The following is a 22132-nucleotide window of genomic DNA, read 5'->3' on the forward strand; positions in this document are numbered from 1 at the left end:
CCTTGTCGTGCCCGCCGCATTCGCATTTCTTTGCGAGCTTCTCCGCCTCGCCGTCGACGGTGGTCTCCGGCGGTCACAGGTCCACCTTGCCGCCAGCAAACGACTCCTTCAGCGACTCCGCCGCTTAAGGTAGGTACCAATCTTGCTTCACTTGTCCTCTGGTTGCCTTCCAGATCTTGGGCGTTTGGTGTTCTTATTTCTTCTTTTTCCTTGATTTTCTTCTTACTCGTAGATCTTCACGCGGGGTCCAAGTCTGGGATTCGTGTTTTTTCGCTTCTCTTCGCAATGTCTGGCGAGGAGTCCACCTCTGCATCTTCTTCTTCCCTTTCTCTCAAGCGCCGTAGACCCTCTTCCGGCGAATCCACGGCCTCTGACCCGATGGAAACCAATTCGGCAACCAGCGAGGAATCCGGTAGCCACCAAGAGTCCGGTGGCCCCTAGAATCCGGTAGCTTTAGCCAAGCTTCCGGTAGCGCAACCTCCAGCAGCTCCAGCCAATCTTCCGGTGAGGAGCCTTCCCCAATTACCCGCGGAGCCTGGATGGGTTCCGGTGTCACCCAATTCGAAATTGATCTGGTTATACCGGTCTCGACGGATTCCGGAAGGAGTTTCTTGCCGGATTCCGGATGACGAAATCGAACCGGATCCTGAAGATGACGAATATGTTGTCTTTCTAGCTCACTTTGAGCGTGGCTTTGGCCTTCCTGCCTCTCCCTTCTTCCGCTCCTTTTTAGATTTTTACAAACTCCAACCTCACCACCTTCCTGGCAACGCCATTTTCTACCTCTCTTGCTACGCCACCTTCATGGAGGCCTATATCGGCATTCGTCCCATTCGTGAGACGTTTGCTCGCTTCTTTGCTCTTCGGATTAACTCCGTTCGGGGCACAGATATTCCTAAACCCAAGCCCCCGTTCGGTGCGGGTCTTGCATTGTCGGCTCCCGTCAAGGGAGCCCCTTTTTAAGTTTTCCGGCCTCGAATCTTGCCGGCTGTGGCAAGGGACTTTCTTCTACGTGAAGAATACCGGCCGCGCCGATCTCATCGATCTCCCTCCCTACGAGCCGGGCCCCCAGACGGGACCAACTCGGAGCTACAACCCGAAGTCCGGTCATGCGTCGAAACCAGCCGGGTGGTACGCTTCTTGGCCTCTTTGAGGAAGGAGACCAAGATCTGCTCGGATGACATCATCCGCACCTTCATTTCGCGCCGGGTGCTTCCTCTACAGCGCCGCGCTCATAGGATGAGCGAGATGTACGGCCCGGGCGATCCTACCAAGATCACGAGGCCGTCCTCTTAGCAAAAGGGATGTTGTTCGCAAGGCTAAGCAGATTTGCCAAACCGCTATGCCCTCTGATTGGGAATGGGGCCTCCTTCCCCTCTGCACTGATAATCCTCCGACCCAAGAAGTAAGGGATTACGCGACAGAGGTTGTCTCTGACCGGTAGCTTTCTGCTCTTGCTAATCTTGCTTTTTCCTGTTTCAGGCCAAGGACCGCTTCCCCCTCATCGAAGCTGAGCGACGTGGACCTTGCCAGCCTCGCGCCCTCGACTCCTTCGACCCGGATCCTTACGTCTTCTGGAAAGACTTGAAGATGGGCAAGACCCCGGCAGCGCGCCTTGGCCGGTCTCCGCCGAAGCCAACCGGGTCCGCCGACGACCTGGTCACGCTTGAGGTATTTTCTCTTCCGGCTTCTTTTATCTGTCCGCTATTGCTTTTCTGCGAACCGCTTTTTAGCCAGACCTTATCCATAGATCCACGAGCACGTGCCGCCCCTGCGCGCCGAGGCCGGCTCTGAGTTTGTGGACAAACTCATGGCCCAGGGCCAAAGAAGAAGCAGCCGGCATCCGATGCCGGCGGCAGCCGAGCCCCTCCCTCCAAGCGCTTCGGACCGAGCCCCCGGGGAGAAGCAGGTGGGCATGCGCCGCTACGGGCGCAAGGCGATGCCAACCTCTTCCGGGTAAGTTACTCATTTTCCGGCTTGCCTCTTTTTCGCCAAGTTCTTTTTCCGGTTTCTCCTTTCCAACCGTTTTTCTTTCTTTTTCTCAGCCCTGCGCTCAAGCTTGGCCCAAGGCCATCGGGCTCTGAGGGTTCCGCAAGGACCTCAACCCCTCCTCCTCGCTCAAGCCCGGCATCACCTGGTGCCGGCAACATCTCCGCCTCCCTTTCGGGGGCACAACAAATTCGGGGCGTGCGGCCCCTTCATCATCGGATCACCGCACGGAGGAGGATCCTTCCTTCCCTCCGAACACCAGGACACCGGCGCCAGCAACATCGGCGCCGGAGAAGAAGAAGCTGCCGGGCGGGCGGAGCCTCCTGCTCCTCCCGTCCTTGAAAAGACAACTTCCGCGCCGGAATTTTCCGCGCCGGAAGGCTCCAACACGGGTGACGCTCCTAGCGCTCCCCCTTCTCCACGCACCATCCTCATGCCGCCGCCAGGTGCTCCTCGCGCCAAAGCCCTCGGGGCCACTTCTGCTGCTGCGCCGCCCAAGAGCTCCAAGCTCATCAAGGGGAAGGCGACGGCCTCCAGCACCTCCTCCGGCGGCCAGCAGCCCTTGGTGCTGCATGTCTCCAAGGCCGCCAAAGATGCCGCCATGAAGCCCACCGGCCTCCTTGGCCGCATTACGGAGTTCAAGCGCCAAGGCCGGGACTCGGGGCACCTCCTGCCCTATGCCCAAAAGTGGAACGCCGCGGACATAAGTCCGGCGACCCGCGGCTTGGGTAAGGACGAGCTACCGGCTCCCGATCCGGCTGGGGATCGGTCGTCCGAGGAGCACTTTATGCGGCTCCGTAATGCCGTGAAAGAGCTTGACGAGTGCGTGGTATGATGCCACAAACAACTTGATGGTATGTTTTGCTAACTTTTCTCAATCCTTACCGGTTTCTTTATTTCCGGCTTGGTTTTATCTTTTCTTTGGTTTCATGCCGGTTTCTCTCTTGTCTATCCTCCCAGTCCCCGAGTTTTGTGGTGAGAGCGCAGCTCTTAGTACAAAACTTAACTTAAAAATTCAGCATGAAACCGGCACTGCCAGTCCCCGAGTTTCGGGTTAAGAACTTTGTTCTTAGCGCAAAACTCAACTTAAAACTTAGCGCGAAACCGGCACTGCCAGTCCCCGAGTTTCGGGTTAAGAACTTTGTTCTTAGCGCAAAACTTAACTTAAAACTTAGCGCGAAACCGGCACTCGCCAGTTCCCGAGTTTCGGGTTAAGAACTTTGTTCTTAGCGCAAAACTCAACTTAAAACTTAGCGCGAAACCGGCACTGCCAGTCCCCGAGTTTCGGGTTAAGAACTTTGTTCTTAGCGCAAAACTTAACTTAAAACTTAGCGCGAAACCGGCACTGCCAGTCCCCGAGTTTCGGGTTAAGAACTTTGTTCTTAGCGCAAAACTTTACTTAAAACTTAACGCAAAACCGGCACTCGCCGATCCCCGAGTTTCGGGTTAAGAACTTTGTTCTTAGCGCAAAACTTTACTTAAAACTTAACGCAAAACCGGCACTGCCAGTCCCCGAGTTTCGGGTTAAGAACTTTGTTCTTAGCGCAAAACTTTACTTAAAACTTCTTTTTCTTGAACAGGTCACGGCTGACGCCTCGATTATTCCCTCGCAAGAGTTCCTTATGGTATTCCACCGGGCCAGATAATCCCGGTCTGTTTCGTTCGGGCGCTGCAGACACAGAGCAAGTTGCTGCGGCCTGTTCGGCCTCTGATAGGTACTGCTGAAATTGCTCACAAAGGCTTCCTCACAATCCCGCCAGCCGTTTATGCTTCCTGCCGGCAAGTTGTTTAGCCAGATTCTTGCTGGCCCAACCCGAAACGACGGTATGATCCTTACGGCCCAGCGCCGGTTTCCTCCTCCGGCTACGGTTCCTCCGCCTCCAGCGACATACACCGCGGTCACGTAATCCGCGAGCCAATCTTCCGGCTTCGTAGTGCCATCGTATGTTTTCGTGTCACGGGGCAACGTGAAGTTGCGAACTGGTGGTTTTTCTCTCATGATTCTTGGGCCGAAGCACTTTGGACCTGGAGGACCTTCCTCCTCGATCATTTCTGACAAGTATACTCTATCCAGACGGTGCCTTGCATCCCGTTCCGGTAAGTATCTTTCTCCCAAGCGTTCTCCCAGAGGGTTCCGGTATGCTGCCGGTCTGTTAGAATCAGCTTCATCGTAACGTTCCGCGGCCCTTGCACTGCCGGTACCTTGGTGGAGGCATTTCTTCCTCATCTTCATCATACGCTGCCCTTGCAGCCGGATAGTTTTGCCCGGTTTCATGTTTACCGGCATGTTTGTTTCCGGCATAGCCTTCTTTGGCGTAGCCTCGCTCTGCCCCTTGGCTTTTTCTACCGGCATCGTGTTGCCCGGCTTTCCGTTTACCGGCAAGGACCGGATCATACACGATCATCCGCCGTGCGTTCACTTCTTTTTCTTTTCTTCCGTCCGGATGGGGGACGAGGCCTGCCCCCGGGACTTGCTTCCGGCATTCTTTGTTGAACGCGCGGATTTCGAGGCTATTGCTTTGTTCAGCCTAGCCGGCTGCTCTGCGTTCTGCTGCTCTACGGCGTCAAGCAGCTCTCCGACACGCTCTTGTTGTTTTGCCGAGCCTCTCCGGTAGCCGAATCACACAGATCTACGGCAGCCTTAGCAGCTTTTATTGTTTTATCCGGACTGCTGTACTTAGGTTTCTCTACAATGCTAACAGATGCAGAGGTACTCTTGCCGGTAAGAATCTCTTTACGCAAATCTCGATCTAGATTGCGAGCCTTAAGCCGGTTTTCCGGTATCCTAGCAGCATGAGCGCTAACAGAAGCAAAGCCATGGGCAGCGTTATACTCACGTACGGTTAGGTTCAGCTCGCGGCTGCGCCTTGACAACATCTTTGCCGCTCTCGAGTATCCTCGGGCGCTGCGCCTCCAGCTCCGCTTGAGCCGCAGCCGGGTCGATGTTCTGCGCGATGGGGGTTGCCGGCGCGTTCATCGCCGTTTGGAGAGGCGTTGCCGGTGGCGCGGATGATGCTCTCGCTGCGCTGCGTCGCGCTCCAGCGGTGGCTTAGCCGCACGGGTCGAAACCGCGCGACCAGCACCCTCAGCCTCCACCTCCTTTCCTGCACCAGCCACACCGGTCATCATTACCTCGACGCTGCCGGGCGCGCGACCAGCACAGAGCCATCTTAGCGGGTCCGGTGCCACCAGCACCGGCGAGAGGCGCCGGCGCACGGGGACGGTGCCGAAGTAGATGCGGTGGCTGCCGAACTCGATGATGCGGCCGTTCTTGGGGAAGATGCCGCCGTTGGCGAAGCAGCCCGCGTTGTCGTTGATGAAATCGATGGAGTAGAAGTTCTGCACCAGCGCAGACACCGTCCGCTCACCGGCGAACTCGAGGAGGCCCGCCCGAATGTGAACTCCAGCATGCGCCACTTCATGCCCCACGGTGGGCGCCAACTGTCGTCGTGGTGAACGAGCGGATGCCATAGGATGGCTTAAGTTGGGGCCGAATGGACGTATGAGGATTCGGGGGAGGGTTTGCGATTAGATGGGAAGAACTTCCGGATGCTTTCCTCAAGAACACAACCAAAGGCCGGTATGCAAGAAGAGAGACAAGAGGAAGAACTCTTTACTAGATCGCTAGCTTCATTGATCTCAACATGGTTACAAGTTTCTCAGTACACAGATCTATCTCTATGGTCTTGCTACGTGTGACTTGCTACTCGCCCGTGAAGAAGGGCTGCCCCCTCTCCTTATATAGGGGAGAGGGTGGCTTACACTGGAAGAAACCCTAACGGCATCTTTGACTAGACAAACTACTTTACAAAGCTACTTTAATCATAGATGACACCGGAGTCCTCTTTAATCAGGGCGCCGACGTCCTCCGGCTTCTTTGACCGTCACCCTTCTCTTTATCGTCACCCTTCGTCAAAAGCCACTTTGCTTAGCTCATCTTGTCTTCTAGCTCGGGAGAGAATCTTTGACCAGATCCTGCCGACGAGGCTCTCCTTTCCGGTATCTTCTTTACCGGATTCCGGTATACCCCTCTTGGGGAATCCGGCTTAGCTCCACTTAGCTAAACTCTTAACCTCAGGCTCCGGTATAAACATTAAACCGGTATTCTGATGGCACAAGCCATCCGGTTTGGCATGCCTTTGGCATACCGGGGGTCATCCCCCCAACAGGCAAGCAAAGATGGCCACTAGCTCAGCCGCAGTTACCATGGCAATCTTCCTCCTCGTTACGCTCTCCGCCTCCTACATCACATCAGCCCTCCGCCCCAGCCTCGGCGCCTGCCAAGCCAGTGGCTACTTACCTGGAAAGGCTGGCCACTGCGAGAGAAGCAACGATCCAGATTGTTGCGAGGATGGTAAGAGGTACCCTCAGTACCATTGCTCGCCTCCGGTGACATCGAGCACCAAGGCCGTCTTGACACTTAATAGCTTTGAGAAGGGCAAGGACGGAGGCGGGCCATCAGCGTGCGACAATGCCTACCATAGCGATAAGGAGATGGTCGTTGCACTCTCCACTGGATGGTTCAAGAACATGGCACGTTGCGGCCACCACGTTAAGATCACTGCCAACGGAAACTCTGTGTATGCAAAAGTGGTGGACGAGTGTGATTCTGTGTATGGTTGCGACGACGAGCACAACTACGAGCCACCCTGCCAGAACAACATCGTCGACGCCTCACCAGCGGTATGGAATGCCTTGGGGCTTGATCAGAATGTTGGTGAGCTGGCCATCACCTGGTCTGACAGCGACAACTAGTCAATATTGATGTTGATATGCATCTGCATTACCGTTTATGTGCGGTTTTACATCTAGTGTTGTGTTTGTACATACCAATTGTAGTTGGTGCACAGTAAATATATAATATTCCGGTTGCTACAAATGTGTGTACGTTTTTGCAGTGGTAGTTATGTAGTATGGATTTTTTTTTTTCATAATGTTCAGTCCGAAGGCGAGAGTGCTTTTTCTCGGTCGCATGAATCACACCTATCCACCAAGGACACCACTACTCTCCTAACCCTATTTATTTTCGCTCATATCTTTGTTACACACTTTTGTTCGCTTTTACATTGAGTGTTAAGTTTGGCATACAAACTAGAAGCGGGCATATAATTATATTACATACCATTATATTTCGGATTCTACGGATGTTTGTTTCTCTATTTGAGTTGTATGTTATTGAAAATTTATATTAAAAATGTTTTCACATTGTTTTCTTAGCCGGTGTTGACCACATCCTCAAGACCTCAACTCTCCACAAATGGCACAACTACTCCATTCCTCGACAAATCTACCATTGCATTCATTACCACTCCTATTAATTGGTAGCCTGATCTTTGTAGGTTGAGAATACAATCAACTATACTAGCCAACCAATTTATGGTTGGTTTTTGAAAAACTGCTATTTTTAGTTTGAAAAACTAACCATGGTCTACTTTTATAAAACTGTAGTACTAGTTTTATCTAAGATCATGAAAATGCCATATTTTATATATGTTAGACTAATATTTAATGTTTGGTAATAATCATTTTGATAAATATTGTTGATCGAGAGTTGGATATAAAATCATGCTCAGGTAAAAAAAGGGGGACATTACTAGGTACATATGTGTTGCCTAGTCCTGGTGTGATATTGCTAGATTACCAAAGCTTGCATCACAATCCATTTGTTATCTCATATCGTCTCTTGTGTTTTGTTAACACTTCATTATTTTCTATAAGGACTTGCATAACAATGCAATAGTTTATATAAGTTCAATTAACCTCGCGTTGGCCAATTCACTGCATCTATCTAGTTTAGGGAAATTTTATTTGAATACCCCTCGAGTTTAGGGAATCAAGAGTATCATCTTACTCTTGCAAATAATTAAGTTGGTGGTAGCCCGTTCACCGTGAGAGATTACCTACCATGTTTTGTATGTAGTAGTCACATGTGTCACTATCTTCTGATTTGTTGATCCAGTTGATGTATATTTTGAGTTGTTTTTCTTATTTGCAAGAAGTTAGGGAGCAAAAGGGCACAAGTTTTTGAAGAACTTAAGCAATTAAAATAACCTTATACAACAATCTATTAGCATTTAACTATCATCGCAACACATGAGTATTTGGCTAGTTCTTGCAGAATTCAACTCGTAGATCTATTTCTTGATACATGTTATTGCTTATTGGATGCAATACATTATTAAGGGTTGTGTTATTATTTCTCTCTAGTTTTAGTGTTTTTTTGTGAGTCTTAGTGCTTTCTTGTGTGTGCATGTGGCAGGTTGTTGACTGATACACTTAAACATAGCGAGTAGCTTTTTACCGTCAAAATGATAATGTTTCACCCATAACTAGTACGGATCCGTTTTATAGTGTGAACTTAAACTAATGGGAATAGAAAGGTTTCATAAAGAACCATGTTTAGAGGCCCTTGGGGCATACAAACTAAATTAAATGATGCCATGAATGATATTTAAGTTTTAGACATTAGTTCGTTTAAGACATGGATGATCATTTAGCATAAAAGATTCCAAACATATCATAAGACTCACATTCTTAAAAATCAACACACCTCCAAATTCAGAGAACACGTGGAATTCTAGGATTAGGGTTAGGGTTAGGTGTTTTCAATTTCGACACTATGAATTTTCAAAAAAAATGCATATTACTAATACTAACAATTTTTTGTTGTATCTCAAAGGTGCCACGCCAACTGTTTTGAACACATATTCTCTCTGTTTCAAAATAAGTGTCACAATTTTTTCAGATATAAATATATCTAGAGGCTGAAGTGCGTATATATCTATACCTAATAATAAAGGAGCTAAGGTTTCTGCCAAAATTTTCGTCAACGCTTTTTTTAGGACCGATTTACCCTCCCACCATATCGTTGCTCCGATCGGTAGAAATAGGCCTTAGTACAGTTAAGATGGGCCCGTAGATGCGCTGCTGGGCCAGCCAGCTCCGCACAAGTACGATCGTATCCAATTGAGCTAGCGTCAATGGCTATGTAAAAAGTGGCTTCAATTAGTCCCACATCGCTTTATTACACAGAATCTCGCCAGTTTATATACGCAGAGTTTTTGGATGTTAACAAGCTGATGAAGGACAGCGAGAGGGAGTGATCAAAGATGCTCATATGAAAGGAAACACATAGTCGACCCGATTAAAGGAGGGACACGAAGGAAAGATCACGATCCTCAGAATTTGGTGAAAGCAGAATAAAGGAGGAAATTGCACACTGGGGTGGCATAAGGATGGAATCGATCAGATGTTTGGGAAAAGCTTCCGACCTGGAGGAGATGGCAGCGGCAGCTCGATAATCAGGGGATGTCTGCAAGACAAGGTTGGGTATTGAAGAACTGTTCAGCAACCATTACAAGGCTATCTGTGACGATTTCCCATCAAGGTGCGCTTGCAGGACATGTGAGAGGGAGAGGGTCTCCTTTTTTTTGTTCTTTTCACAAGTCATGTTGCTAAGCCGCCAAACCGTGTTGTTATTTGACGTTAGTTTGTATATTGGAAAACAAATACTCAGATTCTCTAAATAGAGAAGTTGAATCAGATTGCAGTAGACGGGAGAAGCAATTTTGGCGTATTTGATCTAAAGTATTTTTTAGAAAGAGGATCTGATGGAGTCTCTAATGGATCATGTCACTATGCCTCGGACTCTTTTTGTTAGGCTGATTCTTCTGGCAGCATAAAACAGGTGGTTATACATATTTGCTAGATCCAAAATGCTGACGGTGTGCAGGGCACCAACTACCTCATACGTACAAACTTTTACTATTCTAATATATATATGGATATTTCATTCCATTGTGGTTGAACAAGGTTCTGAGACAATTCACTTTTATTTTGAAGCCCGTTCTATTACCCATATGAAAAGAAAGGGCATTGTGTATGCGATCAATTTTATTTTGCGGATATGTGAGCTATTTTTATAGAGATTGGTCTAGGATCTATCCGCATATGCTAGGTACTGTATGTGTGTTCTGGAAATCCAATGAACCAAATACTTTGTTGATTCAGTCTGACAATTTTAATGATGCAATGAAGTTTGGCCATATCTCCAGATCTCAGCTCAAGAATTGCGAAGCTCATCGATCCCGAAGTATGGTTATGATTTTGTAATACAGGTTTATGTCAAGCTTACATATTTTGCTATAACTAAGAGATTTTGCTAGGTATTTCAATATCTAAAAACATGTATCAATTTGTTTTCAGTATTTTTAATCTGATGCAACCTGTGATATGATTTATTCATAAAAAATCTTTTACTGCGATTTACGCAACAACTTATCAAAATTCTATTTAAATTTGAGGAAAACAATCACTAAGAGGAATTCCAGTTGTTGTGACAGTGGCGATAGCACAAGAGATGATGGGGTTTGCTCAAACCATGTAACCTTGCTCAACAACTGAGCGGCCAGACAACCCCAAAAACAAAAGCTTATTTGGCCCTGCGCCAAACAAAGGGAGGGAAGAGTAGGCCATACCTACCGCCGTCAAGCAGGCCGATAATAATTTTCTCCATCGAGCGACATGTCCAACAACAACTTGAGCACCATTCTTAGCGATTCGCTCCATAGGTTACGTCACCATAGGAAACGCCTCCATCGAGATCTTAGTAGGGTGACTAGAGAGGGTACATTAGAGGGGGACGCACGGTGAGAGTGGTCGGTGGCCTAGCTAAAGCGGTAGGCAAAGAAGGGTGTGGTAGCGGGAGCACGCCTAATCGCGGAGCGTGACATGTAAGCATTAAATACATGCCATCGTAAATATGTTTCTCTCCCGGTGCAACACACGGGCACTTTTGCTATCCATGTAAAACTACGATACTTATTTCAAAACGGAGGTAGTTATGTCAATTAAATACAGTATACGGAGTATTTTTTTTCAAAATAGAAGGGACATATGAGTAAAAAAAAAAAGATGTTGAAGAATGAAAACACCCCCAGTGCAAGTCTCAGAAGGAGGAAGCGAAACAACCCCCGCAAGCGAGGATGCACCGAAACCCTCGCGTCCTCCTCCGGGCCGCCGCCTCTCTCCTCCGCCCCGCCGCCGCCGCCGCTCCACAAACCTAGAACCTAGTTTTCGAGGCCCTTGGGTGTACAAACGAAATTAAATGATGTCATGCATGATATTCAAGTTTTAGGCATTAGATACGATTTAAGACGAGAACGATCATTTAACATAAAAGATTCCCAACATATCATAAGACTTGCATTCTTGAAATCAACACACCTCCAAATTCAGAGAAAACATGAAATTCTAGGATTATCTTTTTAGTTCCAATTTCAATGCTATACAAAATTTCAAAAAAATTAATTGTACTAATACTAATAATTCCTTGTCGTACTTGAAAGGTGCCACACAAACTGGTTTAACACATATTCTCTCCGTTTCAAATAAGTGTCACAACTTTTTCTAAATATACATATATTTATATGCTGATATCTAGACACAATTATGACAGTTATTTCAAAACGGAGGTAGTATATGTCAATTAAATACAGTATGATTTATCAAAATACAAGGGACAGAGTATAACATAAGTAACAACATGTTGAAGAATGAAAACACCCCCACTGCAAGTCTCAGAAGGAGGAAGCAAAACAACCCCCGCAAGCGAGGATGCGCCGAAACCCTCGCGTCCTCCTCCGGGCCGCCGCCTCTCTCCTCCGCCCCGCCGCCGCCGCTCCACAAACCCTAACGAATGCGGCACCCTCTCCACTGCCGCTCTCGCTGGGGCGCGCTCTCCTCCCTGGATACCGCCGCGCCTTCTCGACGGACTACGGCAAGGACGTGGACGAGGTGAACCGCAAGTTCGCCGAGGCGCGGGAGGAGATCGAGTCCGCCATGGACAGCAAGGAGACCGTCTACTTCAACGAGGAGGCCGCCTGCGCGCGTGACGCCGCCGGCGAGGCCCTCGGCGCCTTCGACGCGCTGCTCGCCCGGGTCCCGCCCGCCGACGCCGACAAGCTCCGCCGGTCCATGGGGCTCAAGATGGAGCAGTTGAAGGCCGAGCTCAAGCAGCTTGAGGAGTAGCGGCTGCTCCAGGCCGCTCCTTGATGAGGGCATCGAGGCCAGAGGTTTGTTTTTTGGGATCAAATCTGGGCGTGGTTTGGGTTGGCGTAGATGCTTCTTTCATAATTGTTGGATGTTCTGATTGAGGAATAAACTTAACCAACAAGCTGTTGCAGTATGTTATTGTAATGGGAGATTTGGAGCTAATTTGAACCGTGTTCCTTCAAATTTCCCGCATACAATTTTTATCGGCAAAATTAAGCTTTATCTTCAGTTCAGGAAGAAAAATCGATTGATGAAGGGGCTAAACCTGTAATATGTTCTCCTGCTAGTAATGAGATCAATTGAGGTCAACAGTTAAAAAGGATGGTGTCATTTTGCATGCTTTGCTTGATATTATACTTCTTATTGTACCTAACATCACATTGAAAATAATTGAGCAAGTAGATTGGGTACATTTGCATGCTTTGCTTGATATTATATATACTTACTAGCTTTGTGCAATGAGTACCTAATGTCACATTGAAAACAATTGAGCAAGTACTCTGTATTAGTTAAACAGGTTCATTTCAGTTCTTAAGGTGTATCCTGGCGGACAAATTAATCTTGAAGAGAACTATGTACTGCTGTTATGATAGATAAGGTAGGTTTAAGCTGCAACTACCATTTGCTATCTGCACTAATGTTTAGGAAAATTGGCAGCTTCCCATGGCTTCTGATATCTGATATACTAGTAATAGACAAGTCTCTAAAATTGTCATTGATGCTGGCCCAAGAATGAATCAAACAATTCTATAATCTATACACATATGACATCCTCATGTTTCTGTTTTATAGAATATTTCACCTGAGCTGCCCTTGTGAGCTTGCTTTGTGATAATAATTGATTTGCTGCACTTTGATATATGCATTGAGACAAATTTTTAGTGTTGCAACTTGCAAGTAATCAGGGCCCGTGTATTGCAGCATTGGAACACGTGAATTTTACACTAACCTCAGACTTAATTATTGCTTGGACATGGATGTTGAATTTGACTGCTGTTTGTTCCTCAAAAGTTCAGAAGAAGGTAGTTGAGGATTTGCCACTCTGAGTACAGAGGCAGCTTAGGTTTTCCACTTGAAGTATCCTGATCTTTCTCCCCTCATCTCCCTTCTTAGTTCCTACCCATGTAAATGTTACTATCGACACTTTGGAAGCCAACCTTGGATTATTGCTGAACACCAAGCTGTCAAGCATGCCAAGAATGATATGCAAGCACTGCACCTTCAATGTGGCGTGGCATGGCTAGGAGGGGAGCTGCGAAGTGGTGATGAATGACGAAGGCGGCGGCAGCTTCATGACGGTCAAAGTGTTTTTTTGCCTGCCAGTTAGAATGCAAGGACTGTATTTACTCAAACATAAAGCAACTGGACTATACTATTCCAACAGAAGACATCTGATCCCACATTCAACAGTGATAAGGCAAGGTAATATTACCACCAATTATGAAATAGAGCAGCATGTAATTTCAGCGTTGCCATCATCTAGGCCCTTTGTCGTAGCCTCCGGTTCCTCTGGGCTATGCTGGACGAGCCATCGGTTGCCTACGCCTTGCCACATCTCATGACAGGGCCTTCCGGCGACGGTCTGGTGGTGATGAATGTGAGGGATAGTCAAGTTAGTATCCATCTTGATTTTTGATACCCAAGCATTGTTGAGCAAAGCTTGCTTTACATTCCATTGCTTCCTCGTTGATGCTTCATAGATAAGATGGGCATTATCTTTGGTCCTCATCCCATTGAGCCAAGGTAAGTCCCCAAAAGGTGCTATTTTATCATCGCCAATTGAGATTGTAGTTATGGCATTAAAAAAAGGTGCATGTCCATCTCATTGCAAGGGTTATCCATGCCCACCAAAGCTTATTGGGATCCCGCCATTGAAACTAAGGCTATCTCAAACAAAGCGCCCTTGCAAATTTCTCAAGGTGGAGGATCCCCAACCCTCCAAGATGAGTAGGCCTACAAACCGCTTCCTAATTTAGCTTGCACTTGCCCTTGGTAACCTCCTTGGTAAAAAAGGCACGCTCGATCTTGTTCATAGAAGCAAGGCAACCCAACGGAACATTGGGAGGAATGAGGTGGAATATCTCCTGAGAGGTGAGGACGGACTTGACAAGGGCCCGTGTTCGACTGCGTTAATGTTCTTCCCATCCTAAGTGGCAAGCTTCCCGGCCATCTTGTCTTCAAGAGGTTGAAAATCCACCCTCTTAAGATGCCAAACTGAAAGAGGTAATCCAAGATACATCCATAAGGAAGGAGGGGTGGTCCCGGCCATCTTGTCTTCAAGAGGTTGAAAATCCACCCTCTTAAGATGCCAAACTGAAAGAGGTAATCCAAGATACATCCATAAGGAAGGAGGGGTGGGTCACGCGCAACCCACTAAGCAGCCCATCAAGGTCAATGTCACCTAATAGGCACCACCATACGTTTTTTTTTTGGAAATTCGTAATGAAGACTGGTGACCTCTCCGAAGGTTGGAAGAATGGAAGCAAGGTTGCGGATATCCTCTTTGTTAGGCACCACAAAACAACCGCGTTGTGCACATAAAGCGAAGTCCTAACAGTGGTGCCCCTCCCTCTAATCTTTTGCAAGAGCCCATGTTGAGTGGCCAACTCAAGGATGCCTTGGAGGGGGTCAATGGCGAGGACGGAGAGGAGCGGGGAAAGTGGGTCTCCTTACCTAAGACCCCTTCCATGCTTGATAGGCAAGCCGGCGACCCCGTTGAGAAGGACCCTCGACGAGGAGGTGCAAAACAAAGCGGTGATCCAATCTCGAAACTTTGGTGGGAATCCATGCCTCTTGAAGAGCTCAACAATGAACTCCCATCTAATGGAGTTGAAAGCCTGGTGAATGTCAAGCTTGAAAAGGGGCGTTGGTATGTTGCTTTTGTGGAGTCTTCTTGCAAGGTTGCCAACATACATGAAATAGTCATGGATACTTCTCTTCTTTATGAACACGCTTTGAGCATTGGAAATAAGATCGTTCATGAGCGGTTCAAGCTGGAGGGCTATCATCTTGGCAATGATTTTTGCAATGTTGTGGATCAAGCTAATGGGCCTATAGGCGGAGACCTCCTCGCCCCCTCCTTTTTAGATAAAAGCACAATGTTGGTCGACTTAAGCCATTGGAGATGAGCAATTAGGAGATTGTTAAATTGAAGGATGGCTCTCATGACATCGTCTATTATGATTCCCCAACGTTTCTTGAAAAAGACACCGGTGAAGCCGCCGGGGCCAGGGGCTTTGTGGGAAGGCTTTTTTTAGATCTTGTCGGAAGGCATTTGATTGATGCCTTAAGCACTTCCTCCTCTGTGAAAGGATCTTTGATCCCTTAAATGGCCACATTGCCCAAATTGAGGCTCTCAAGTGATCATGGATGCTTTTGTCTTTATGCTCATGCCCGGTTACCCATCAACCATTGTGCTTTAGGCGATGTATATGTTTTTTCTTCTCCTAGCGTTCACCCTTAAATGGAAAATTTAGTGTTGGCATCACCCTCCTTAATATTGGCTATTCTGTCACTTTGCTTTGTTCTCGTACGCTCGATGATAGCGAGGCTAGTGACCCTCTTCTTTAGGCAAGTTCGAAGATCTTGCTTATCCGGAGAGAGATGGCGACTCTCTTGATCGATGTGAGGATACCTAGGAGGGCGGCATGAAGAAGCATCTTAGTCTTGGAGAAAAGCCCGATGTGATGATTTGATGAACCTGTAAGTTGATCGAGTCTAGTCTTAATTTGCAAGGCCTCCGTGTAGCGGTGAGAGTCTGCGCGTGCCATTATTTGTTTCAATTGTTAGGTATCTTAACTTTATCTAACACGGATGTATCACGGGGAGAGTAAACTATCTATGTTATACACATGTACTAATACTGTAGACTAACTTTACAGTATTGTTGCCATTCTCATCTAAGGCCATCGTCGACACCATTGGGATCTTGTTTCATCCTCTGGCGCACGTTGTGCTGCCGAAGCACTAGCACCGAGGCGCAGCAGCCGGACAAGTCGTCCGAGGACAGGAGGTCCCCCACGTGTCCTAGCTCCGGGCACTCCTCGTACAAGCCTCCCATGCCGCTCGTCATCTGGGTGACGGCCGCGCTGCCACCGTCAGCACCCTTGCCCACGACGAACAGCGAGTACATCCCGGCCATGGAGCACAGAGACTCCACCAACTCCGGCCCGTTGCTCACGTACCTCTCCGTGTAAGACACATGCCCCGGTGCCACGAACCTCGCGTAGAAGTCCGCCATGAACTCCTCGTCCGCCATGGCCTCCTCTTCCTTCTCGCCCACCACCACGGCCACTAGGTGATCATCACCACCTCGCCTGGGAGACATCAGCGTCGTCGACGGCACCTCCGTGCTGCTGTGCACGCTCGCTCCCGCTGGAAGGAACCTCGTCACCATCACGCTCACCGACGGATGAGCCGCCAGCCGAGTCGCGTACGCCACCGCCTCCCTGTCGTCCGGCCCTCCGAGGAACACCGCCACCACGCTGTGCGTTTCGCCTGCGGGGTCATCTGCCGACCTGCTGGGACCGCCCTCGGTGGCCGTAGACTGCCTATCCGCAATGGTACCGAGGCGGCGCTCGACGAGGACCCCGACGGTGCATGGCGCTCTCTGCAGGATCCGCTGGTTGAGCTCTCGGCGGTTGTCGTGGCGGCACACCATGCGCCCGTCGTAGCGCTGCTCCTTGTGGAATGGCACGACGACGAGCGACGCGCGTGCGTCCTCCGCGCCGTTGCATACGTCGGCGTCCATGGTCTCGAGGCTGGAGATGGCCGTCATCTGCCGGACTGGAATGAAGGTGCCGTTCGTGAAGCCATTGACGGCGGCCACCACCTGGTCGATCACCGGCGCGTAGCCCCATCGGCCACTGTCATCGTCCTCTTCGTCAGCTCCGTCGCCGGTGTGGTAGAAGTGCGTGATGGCGTACTTGCGCGAGCTCATTAGCTCGATGAGGTGGAGAAGGTATATGGCAACTGGCGTGGCGCCCTTGGAAAGCTCGGCGAGGGTGAGCATGGAGTGGACGCTCCCGGCGCCGTGGACGCAGACGAGAACGCGGAGCTCCTGGTCAAGCTTGAGGTGCTGGAGGCAGTGGGAGCGGTACTGGAATGCGCGGCGCTGCTGGCGGACGATGGCGGCCGACGCTGGGCCGGCCATGAAGGTGGTGATGATGGAGGACAGGAGAAGCACGCCCCGCGCCGCGCCGTTCCAGATCCCGGTCGAGTCACCCAGGTTGATGGCGAGGATGTCAGCGTAGCCCTTGACATTGAGCAGGAAGCCGAGCACGAGCGTCTCCCTCGCCGGGATGCCGATCATCCGCCCGGCTACAACCGTGCCGACTACCCTCCCGATCGTGCTGAGCAGCGTGGTGTAGGTGACGACGAAGAGGAACTGGGTGGGGGTGAAGCAGTTGATCTTGGCAAAGTCGAGCCTCGCGCCGATGGTACTGAAGCAGAGGGGCATGATGATGCTGTGCACGGGGTAGGCGAGGCGGTCGATAAGCGTGCGCGCCGTGGGGCCTTCCCGCGGCGTGGTGATGCCGATGATGAAGGCGGTCATGGAGGCACTGTAGCCGAATAGCTGGACGTGCTGCGAGAGGCCGACGATGAGGACGAGCATGGCGAACAGCTCGTACTTGCTGATGTACTGCTTCCCTTGCTTGGTCTTGTTGACCAGCCTGGTCATCCATACCATAATGCGCACGGAGACCCACACGTTGAGCGCCATCCACAGGAACATGATCACCTTCACCACCGGCAGCGCGACTAGCCGGTTGGGCGGTGGCAAGGGCTTGCCGTCCTTGTCGTAGGTGGTTGGGCTGACCACCATCATGCTAATGGCGGCGAGGCTGGCGATGTCGTTGGCGAAGGCGGTGCCGATGGCGAGCTGGCCGGTCTCGGAGCCGGTGATCTTGAGCTCCGTGACGATGCGGATGAGGACGGGCGAGGCGGTGCTGGTGAGGACGAGCATGAAGAGGGCGGTGGAGGCGTAAAGGCTTTCGGGCTGGAAGGTGCGCTGCCCTGGGTGGAGAAGGCCGTAGAAGAAGGGGCCAGAGATGGTGGCCAGGACGAGGCAGAGCGCGGAGCCGCCGAAGGCAACGATGATGGAGGCACGCAAGTGTCGTCGGAGGTAGCGCAGGTCCATCTCCAGCCCGATGAAGAACATGAAGACGACGCGGATGTAGTAGATGGCGTCGCCCAGCGCCCGGCCGGCGTCCTTCATGCCCAGCTGCCGGAGGTCGACCATGCGACCGAGCACCGTCGGACCGACCACCACGCCGGCCTGCATGCATGCGCACGCAGTATCATATCAGGGCGAATCCCAATTGCGAATTGATTCTCAGACATAGTACCAAGACTCGTACCAGGATGTGCGAGATGATGCTTGGCTGGCCCACGCGACGAAGCACGGAATGGAAGAGGCCAGAGAGGACGAGGACGGCGGCCATGAGGCCGAGGATGGCCAGCACGCCGGCCATGAAGTAGGACCCCTCGGCCACGTCGGCGGAGCACTTGGCCTCGCCGTCCTCCGCCATATCCGACATGGTCTCTTCGGTCGCCGGCCGGCCAGACAGGCCTCCGCCGTTGAGCTAGCTTGCTATATATGGTGTTCATGAGCTAGCTAGCTACGGTTTGGGTGTGGTTCCTCTTGTCTTAAATTGTCGGGAGACGTGACCAATGAACTAGAATGCATGAACAGATCTAACTAGTTTGATAATTGAGCTGTTGCAACTAGCAACACCTTCTCCAACAAGTATCTGTTTGTTTTGTTTTCTACCGGAGTTTATGCCTAGCCTCGGCAAAAGAAAATGTGCATTCCAAATATATACATACCATTTATTGGCAGCCAATCCGTAGTTGGTTTCGTCGTGCACAGTCAATGGATGATCACCAGTAATTTAGAAGCGGGGAAGTTAAATATAGATGCCGTTTTATTTTTAGCGACCTAAGAGCATCTCCAGCCGCGTCCTCCAAACCATCTCCAAACGGCGCCAGATTGAGCGTTTGGGGGACGTGTTTCGTTCGTGCCGCGTTTGGGGAACGTCGCTCCCCAGTCGCGTCTCCCAAACAAAATTTCACAAATTTTAAACTTAACTAGATTCGATTAGATTCGTCCAAATTTACATAGATTTGAACGAAATTTTACTAACTTTAAACTAAACCTAATCCAGAACCACTTGCGGCGGCCGGAGGCGTTGTAGTACTGCTGGAAGTTGTACATGTCGTCGGTGACGACCTCCTGCTTGACGCGCTCGTCGACGGGCTCGTCGACGGGCTCGTCGACGGGCTCGTCCTTCACCAAGCCGCTTGGTCCTGCCTCGCCGTCGTCGGTGAGGTCCACCAGCAGCTTGCCGGAGTCGCGGATGGACATGGCGATCGTCGCGTCCAGGTCGCCCCTCCAGGCGTCCTTGTCGTCCATGGACGCCAAGAACGCCACCCGCAGCCCTGGGCAGTCCTCGGGGTCGTCGCTGCTGGCGATGAGCCGCTGCTGCCGCTCGTAGTCCGCCAGCAGCGCCGCCTTCGACGCTTCCTCCGGCTCCTCCTTCACCTCCGGCTTCGGGATGAGGAGGGCGCCGCCGCGCCTCCCTTGCTGCCGCCCGCTGCCGCTGGCGCCACGCCTCGTGTTGACGGGCGTCGCCGGCTCCTCCTTGACCTCCCGTTTGGGGACGGTGTAGGGCGCCGACCGGTACGACGAGGACGGCGTCGATCGCGCCGGTCCCGAGGAAGAAGAGTGCAAGGAGGACGAGTATGCCGTCCTCCTCGGCTGCCATTGAGGAGACGGAGGCGGCGACGACGGCATCTCCAGCCTTGGAGCGCCATTGCGGAGGCCACTGATGATGTTCTCGAGGGTGCGCCCTGGAACGCCCCAGAACAGGGCGCTGCCTTCCCTGTTCCAGCTGTTGGGGCCACCGACGAGGTTGTCGGTGCTGTGCATCTCGACGTCGTACTTCGCCTTGAAGTACGTCGTCCACCAGGCGTCGTTGTTGGTGACCGCCCACGTTGGATCCAACCGCTCTGCGGCGGTGAGTTGAGCCCGCCGGGCCTTGATGGCGTCCCTCCATTGATCCGTGTCCGGCTTCGGCGGCGGCGGGATGCCAATGCCGTTCACGGCCATCTTCCAGCCGCCGCTGCTTGGCAGCCGCATGTCCGGCGGGGACCGGATACCGGGCGTGGTACGGCGCCCACGCCTCCGCCACGGTGAGGCTGCCGCGGCCGAGCCGTTCGCCGCGGCGATCTTGCGGGAGGACGAGCTCGACATTTTTTGAGCGGCGAGGAGAAGATCGCGGGAGGGGAGGCGGCGGCGACGATAAGGATTATGAGCGGCGAGAGCTGCGGGCGTCTTAAAACAGCGGCGGCGGCGGGTGGTTGCACACAATAACTCCGGCGCGGACGGCCACGCGGCCATGCACGACGAGACGCGTCCCTGCGTCGCACGGGAAAACAGGGGACGCCATTAACGTCGCTTGACCAAAGGTAGGCGACGGGGTTTTAGCCTTCTCGTGCCGCCGACGGGTCGGCCCCGCCACTCCCCGCCTCGCTTTCGTTGTGTCCGGCGTCCCCGGTGCGTCCCCTGTGGGACGGGGACGGGCTCGGGGCGCCGGACACCGTATCGGGCCGCGCCGGACAAAAATGGGCTTTGGGGGACGCGGCTGGAACGCATTTTCTGTCCGGCGCGCCCCAAATCCCTTTGGGGGACGGTTTGGGGGACGCGGCTGGAGATGCTCTAAGAGCATCTCCAGTCGCGTCCCCCAAATGAGCCGCGGACAAGAAATGGGGAAAAAAGTCGTCCAGTCGCGTCCCCCAAAGCTAATTAGCGTCTCATTTTGTGTCCGGCGTCCCCGGTAGAAACTCTATGCATAGAGTCTCTACCGGGGACGCCGGACACGACACAAAATGAGGCGTCCACATGCATGCATGCAGCCCCTAGTCCCCACATGCTAGTCTCTTTCCCCACACTTTCTCTCACCTACTTTTCCCACATGGGGTGGTCCCCTCTATTAAAATGCATGCATCCGAACGCTGTTTGAGGGACGCGGCTGGGAAGGGTCTCTTTTTTGTACAGATTTTTGGTCTCTTTTTGTCCGGCGTGGTCCCAAATGTGCCCCAAATCATTTGTGCCGGATGCTTTTTGAGGGACGCGACTGGAGATGCTCTAACATAGATGTTTACTTGTTCATTCGCAAAAAAAAATATGTTTACTTGTTGCAGAATCACTGAAGACTAGACATGAGGCATTGCCTCCCAAAACTTAAAAAGGTAACATGGTCTTTTCTAATTAATTACTAGTCTAATTAAACCAAATACAATACTCTGGTGTTAACCGAGGCAGCTAGTAAGTTACAGGATCCCGTGGTCTCTCCTCTCAGCCGCCGCCCTAACCCTAGCCGCCTCCAGTTCATCCTCCTCCATAGATTGGTTCCCCCTCCTCCGGTCGGCTTCGCCGGCGTCAGGAGGAGTGGGGAACCCGATCTATGCGTGGAGTTTTGAATAAAAGTATTGTTTTCATTAGATTATGTTAGGATTTTGGTAGCCGCCTTCTTGTTGATTTCCCCTCAATGGAGATGGCATCATATGCAATAAGTGATCTTCGGACTTTCGTTCGGCGACGAGATCTTCTTCCCGGCGTCAATGGTGGTGTTGAACAATCACAATTTTCTAGGTATGAGTCTTCGGATCTTGCTTCGCCAGATCGATTTTGGATCTTTTGTCGTTGTTGCCGCGAGGAGGATTATCCTCGCGGTTTTTGTCCCGGCTGCTACGTCCTCGACAATGGTGATTCGTACTCTCGGCTCTCCATCGACGACGACAAAGCTAGTTGGTTATTATTCCCTGATATACTGGTGTTGGTACTCTTGCCGATGTTGTATGACTGCTTTAATGGTTGCGTGCGTGCACGCAGTCTTGGCATTGCGGCTCAAAAAATTATGAGAGAACTTTCGTCGGTATCTACAGGTCTATGGTTCGTTATGTATCTTTGGCTGCCTTCACAAGAGTACAAGATTGTGTTATGGAAGAAGAAAGAAATTGAAGACCTCGAAGATTTGTTACTATCTTTTAGACTTTATTTTGTAATCGTTGGAGTCAGTTCATGTAT

General features: G+C 50.9%; 3 protein-coding genes across 3 annotated transcripts in view; 2 read left to right on the forward strand and 1 right to left on the reverse strand.

The window, feature by feature from the left end:
• LOC124647851 overlaps positions 1-6744 on the forward strand; it is a 39424-nt gene extending 32680 nt beyond the window's left edge. Inside the window, exon 2 of the mRNA XM_047187715.1 lies at positions 6258-6744. Within this exon, the coding sequence (XP_047043671.1) occupies positions 6258-6744 (487 nt within the window). The remainder of the gene's footprint in view (positions 1-6257) is intronic.
• A 4851-nt stretch (positions 6745-11595) lies between these two features.
• On the forward strand, positions 11596-12225 carry LOC124646585 (embryogenesis-like protein). Its single transcript, XM_047186690.1, has one exon. The coding sequence runs from the start codon at positions 11605-11607 to the stop codon at positions 12016-12018; it is 414 nt and encodes a 137-aa protein (XP_047042646.1). The 5' UTR covers positions 11596-11604; the 3' UTR covers positions 12019-12225.
• A 3633-nt stretch (positions 12226-15858) lies between these two features.
• On the reverse strand, positions 15859-18583 carry LOC124649983 (cation/H(+) antiporter 2-like). Its single transcript, XM_047189553.1, has 4 exons — positions 18402-18583; positions 16615-18319; positions 16388-16551; positions 15859-16315 (listed from the first exon to the last, which is right to left on the reverse strand). Exons 1-4 carry the CDS (start codon positions 18579-18581, stop codon positions 15938-15940), a joined length of 2427 nt encoding a protein of 808 aa, XP_047045509.1. The 5' UTR covers positions 18582-18583; the 3' UTR covers positions 15859-15937.
• Positions 18584-22132: the final 3549 nt, after the last annotated feature.

The sequence above is a fragment of the Lolium rigidum genome, chromosome 4 (assembly GCF_022539505.1).
Source record: "Lolium rigidum isolate FL_2022 chromosome 4, APGP_CSIRO_Lrig_0.1, whole genome shotgun sequence".
Taxonomy (NCBI): Eukaryota; Viridiplantae; Streptophyta; class Magnoliopsida; order Poales; family Poaceae; genus Lolium; species Lolium rigidum.

Bases quoted from the DNA above. Each gene is read 5' to 3' on its own strand.
- LOC124646585 (XM_047186690.1), top strand. From the start codon at position 11,605: ATGCGCCGAAACCCTCGCGTCCTCCTCCGGGCCGCCGCCTCTCTCCTC.
- LOC124649983 (XM_047189553.1), bottom strand. From the start codon at position 18,581: ATGTCGGATATGGCGGAGGACGGCGAGGCCAAGTGCTCCGCCGACGTG. The intron at 18,320-18,401 runs GTACGAGTCTTG...GCATGCATGCAG, and splicing joins GCATCATCTCGCACATCCTG to GCCGGCGTGGTGGTCGGTCC. The intron at 16,552-16,614 runs GCCTCGGTACCA...GCAGGTCGGCAG, and splicing joins CGGGGTCCTCGTCGAGCGCC to ATGACCCCGCAGGCGAAACG.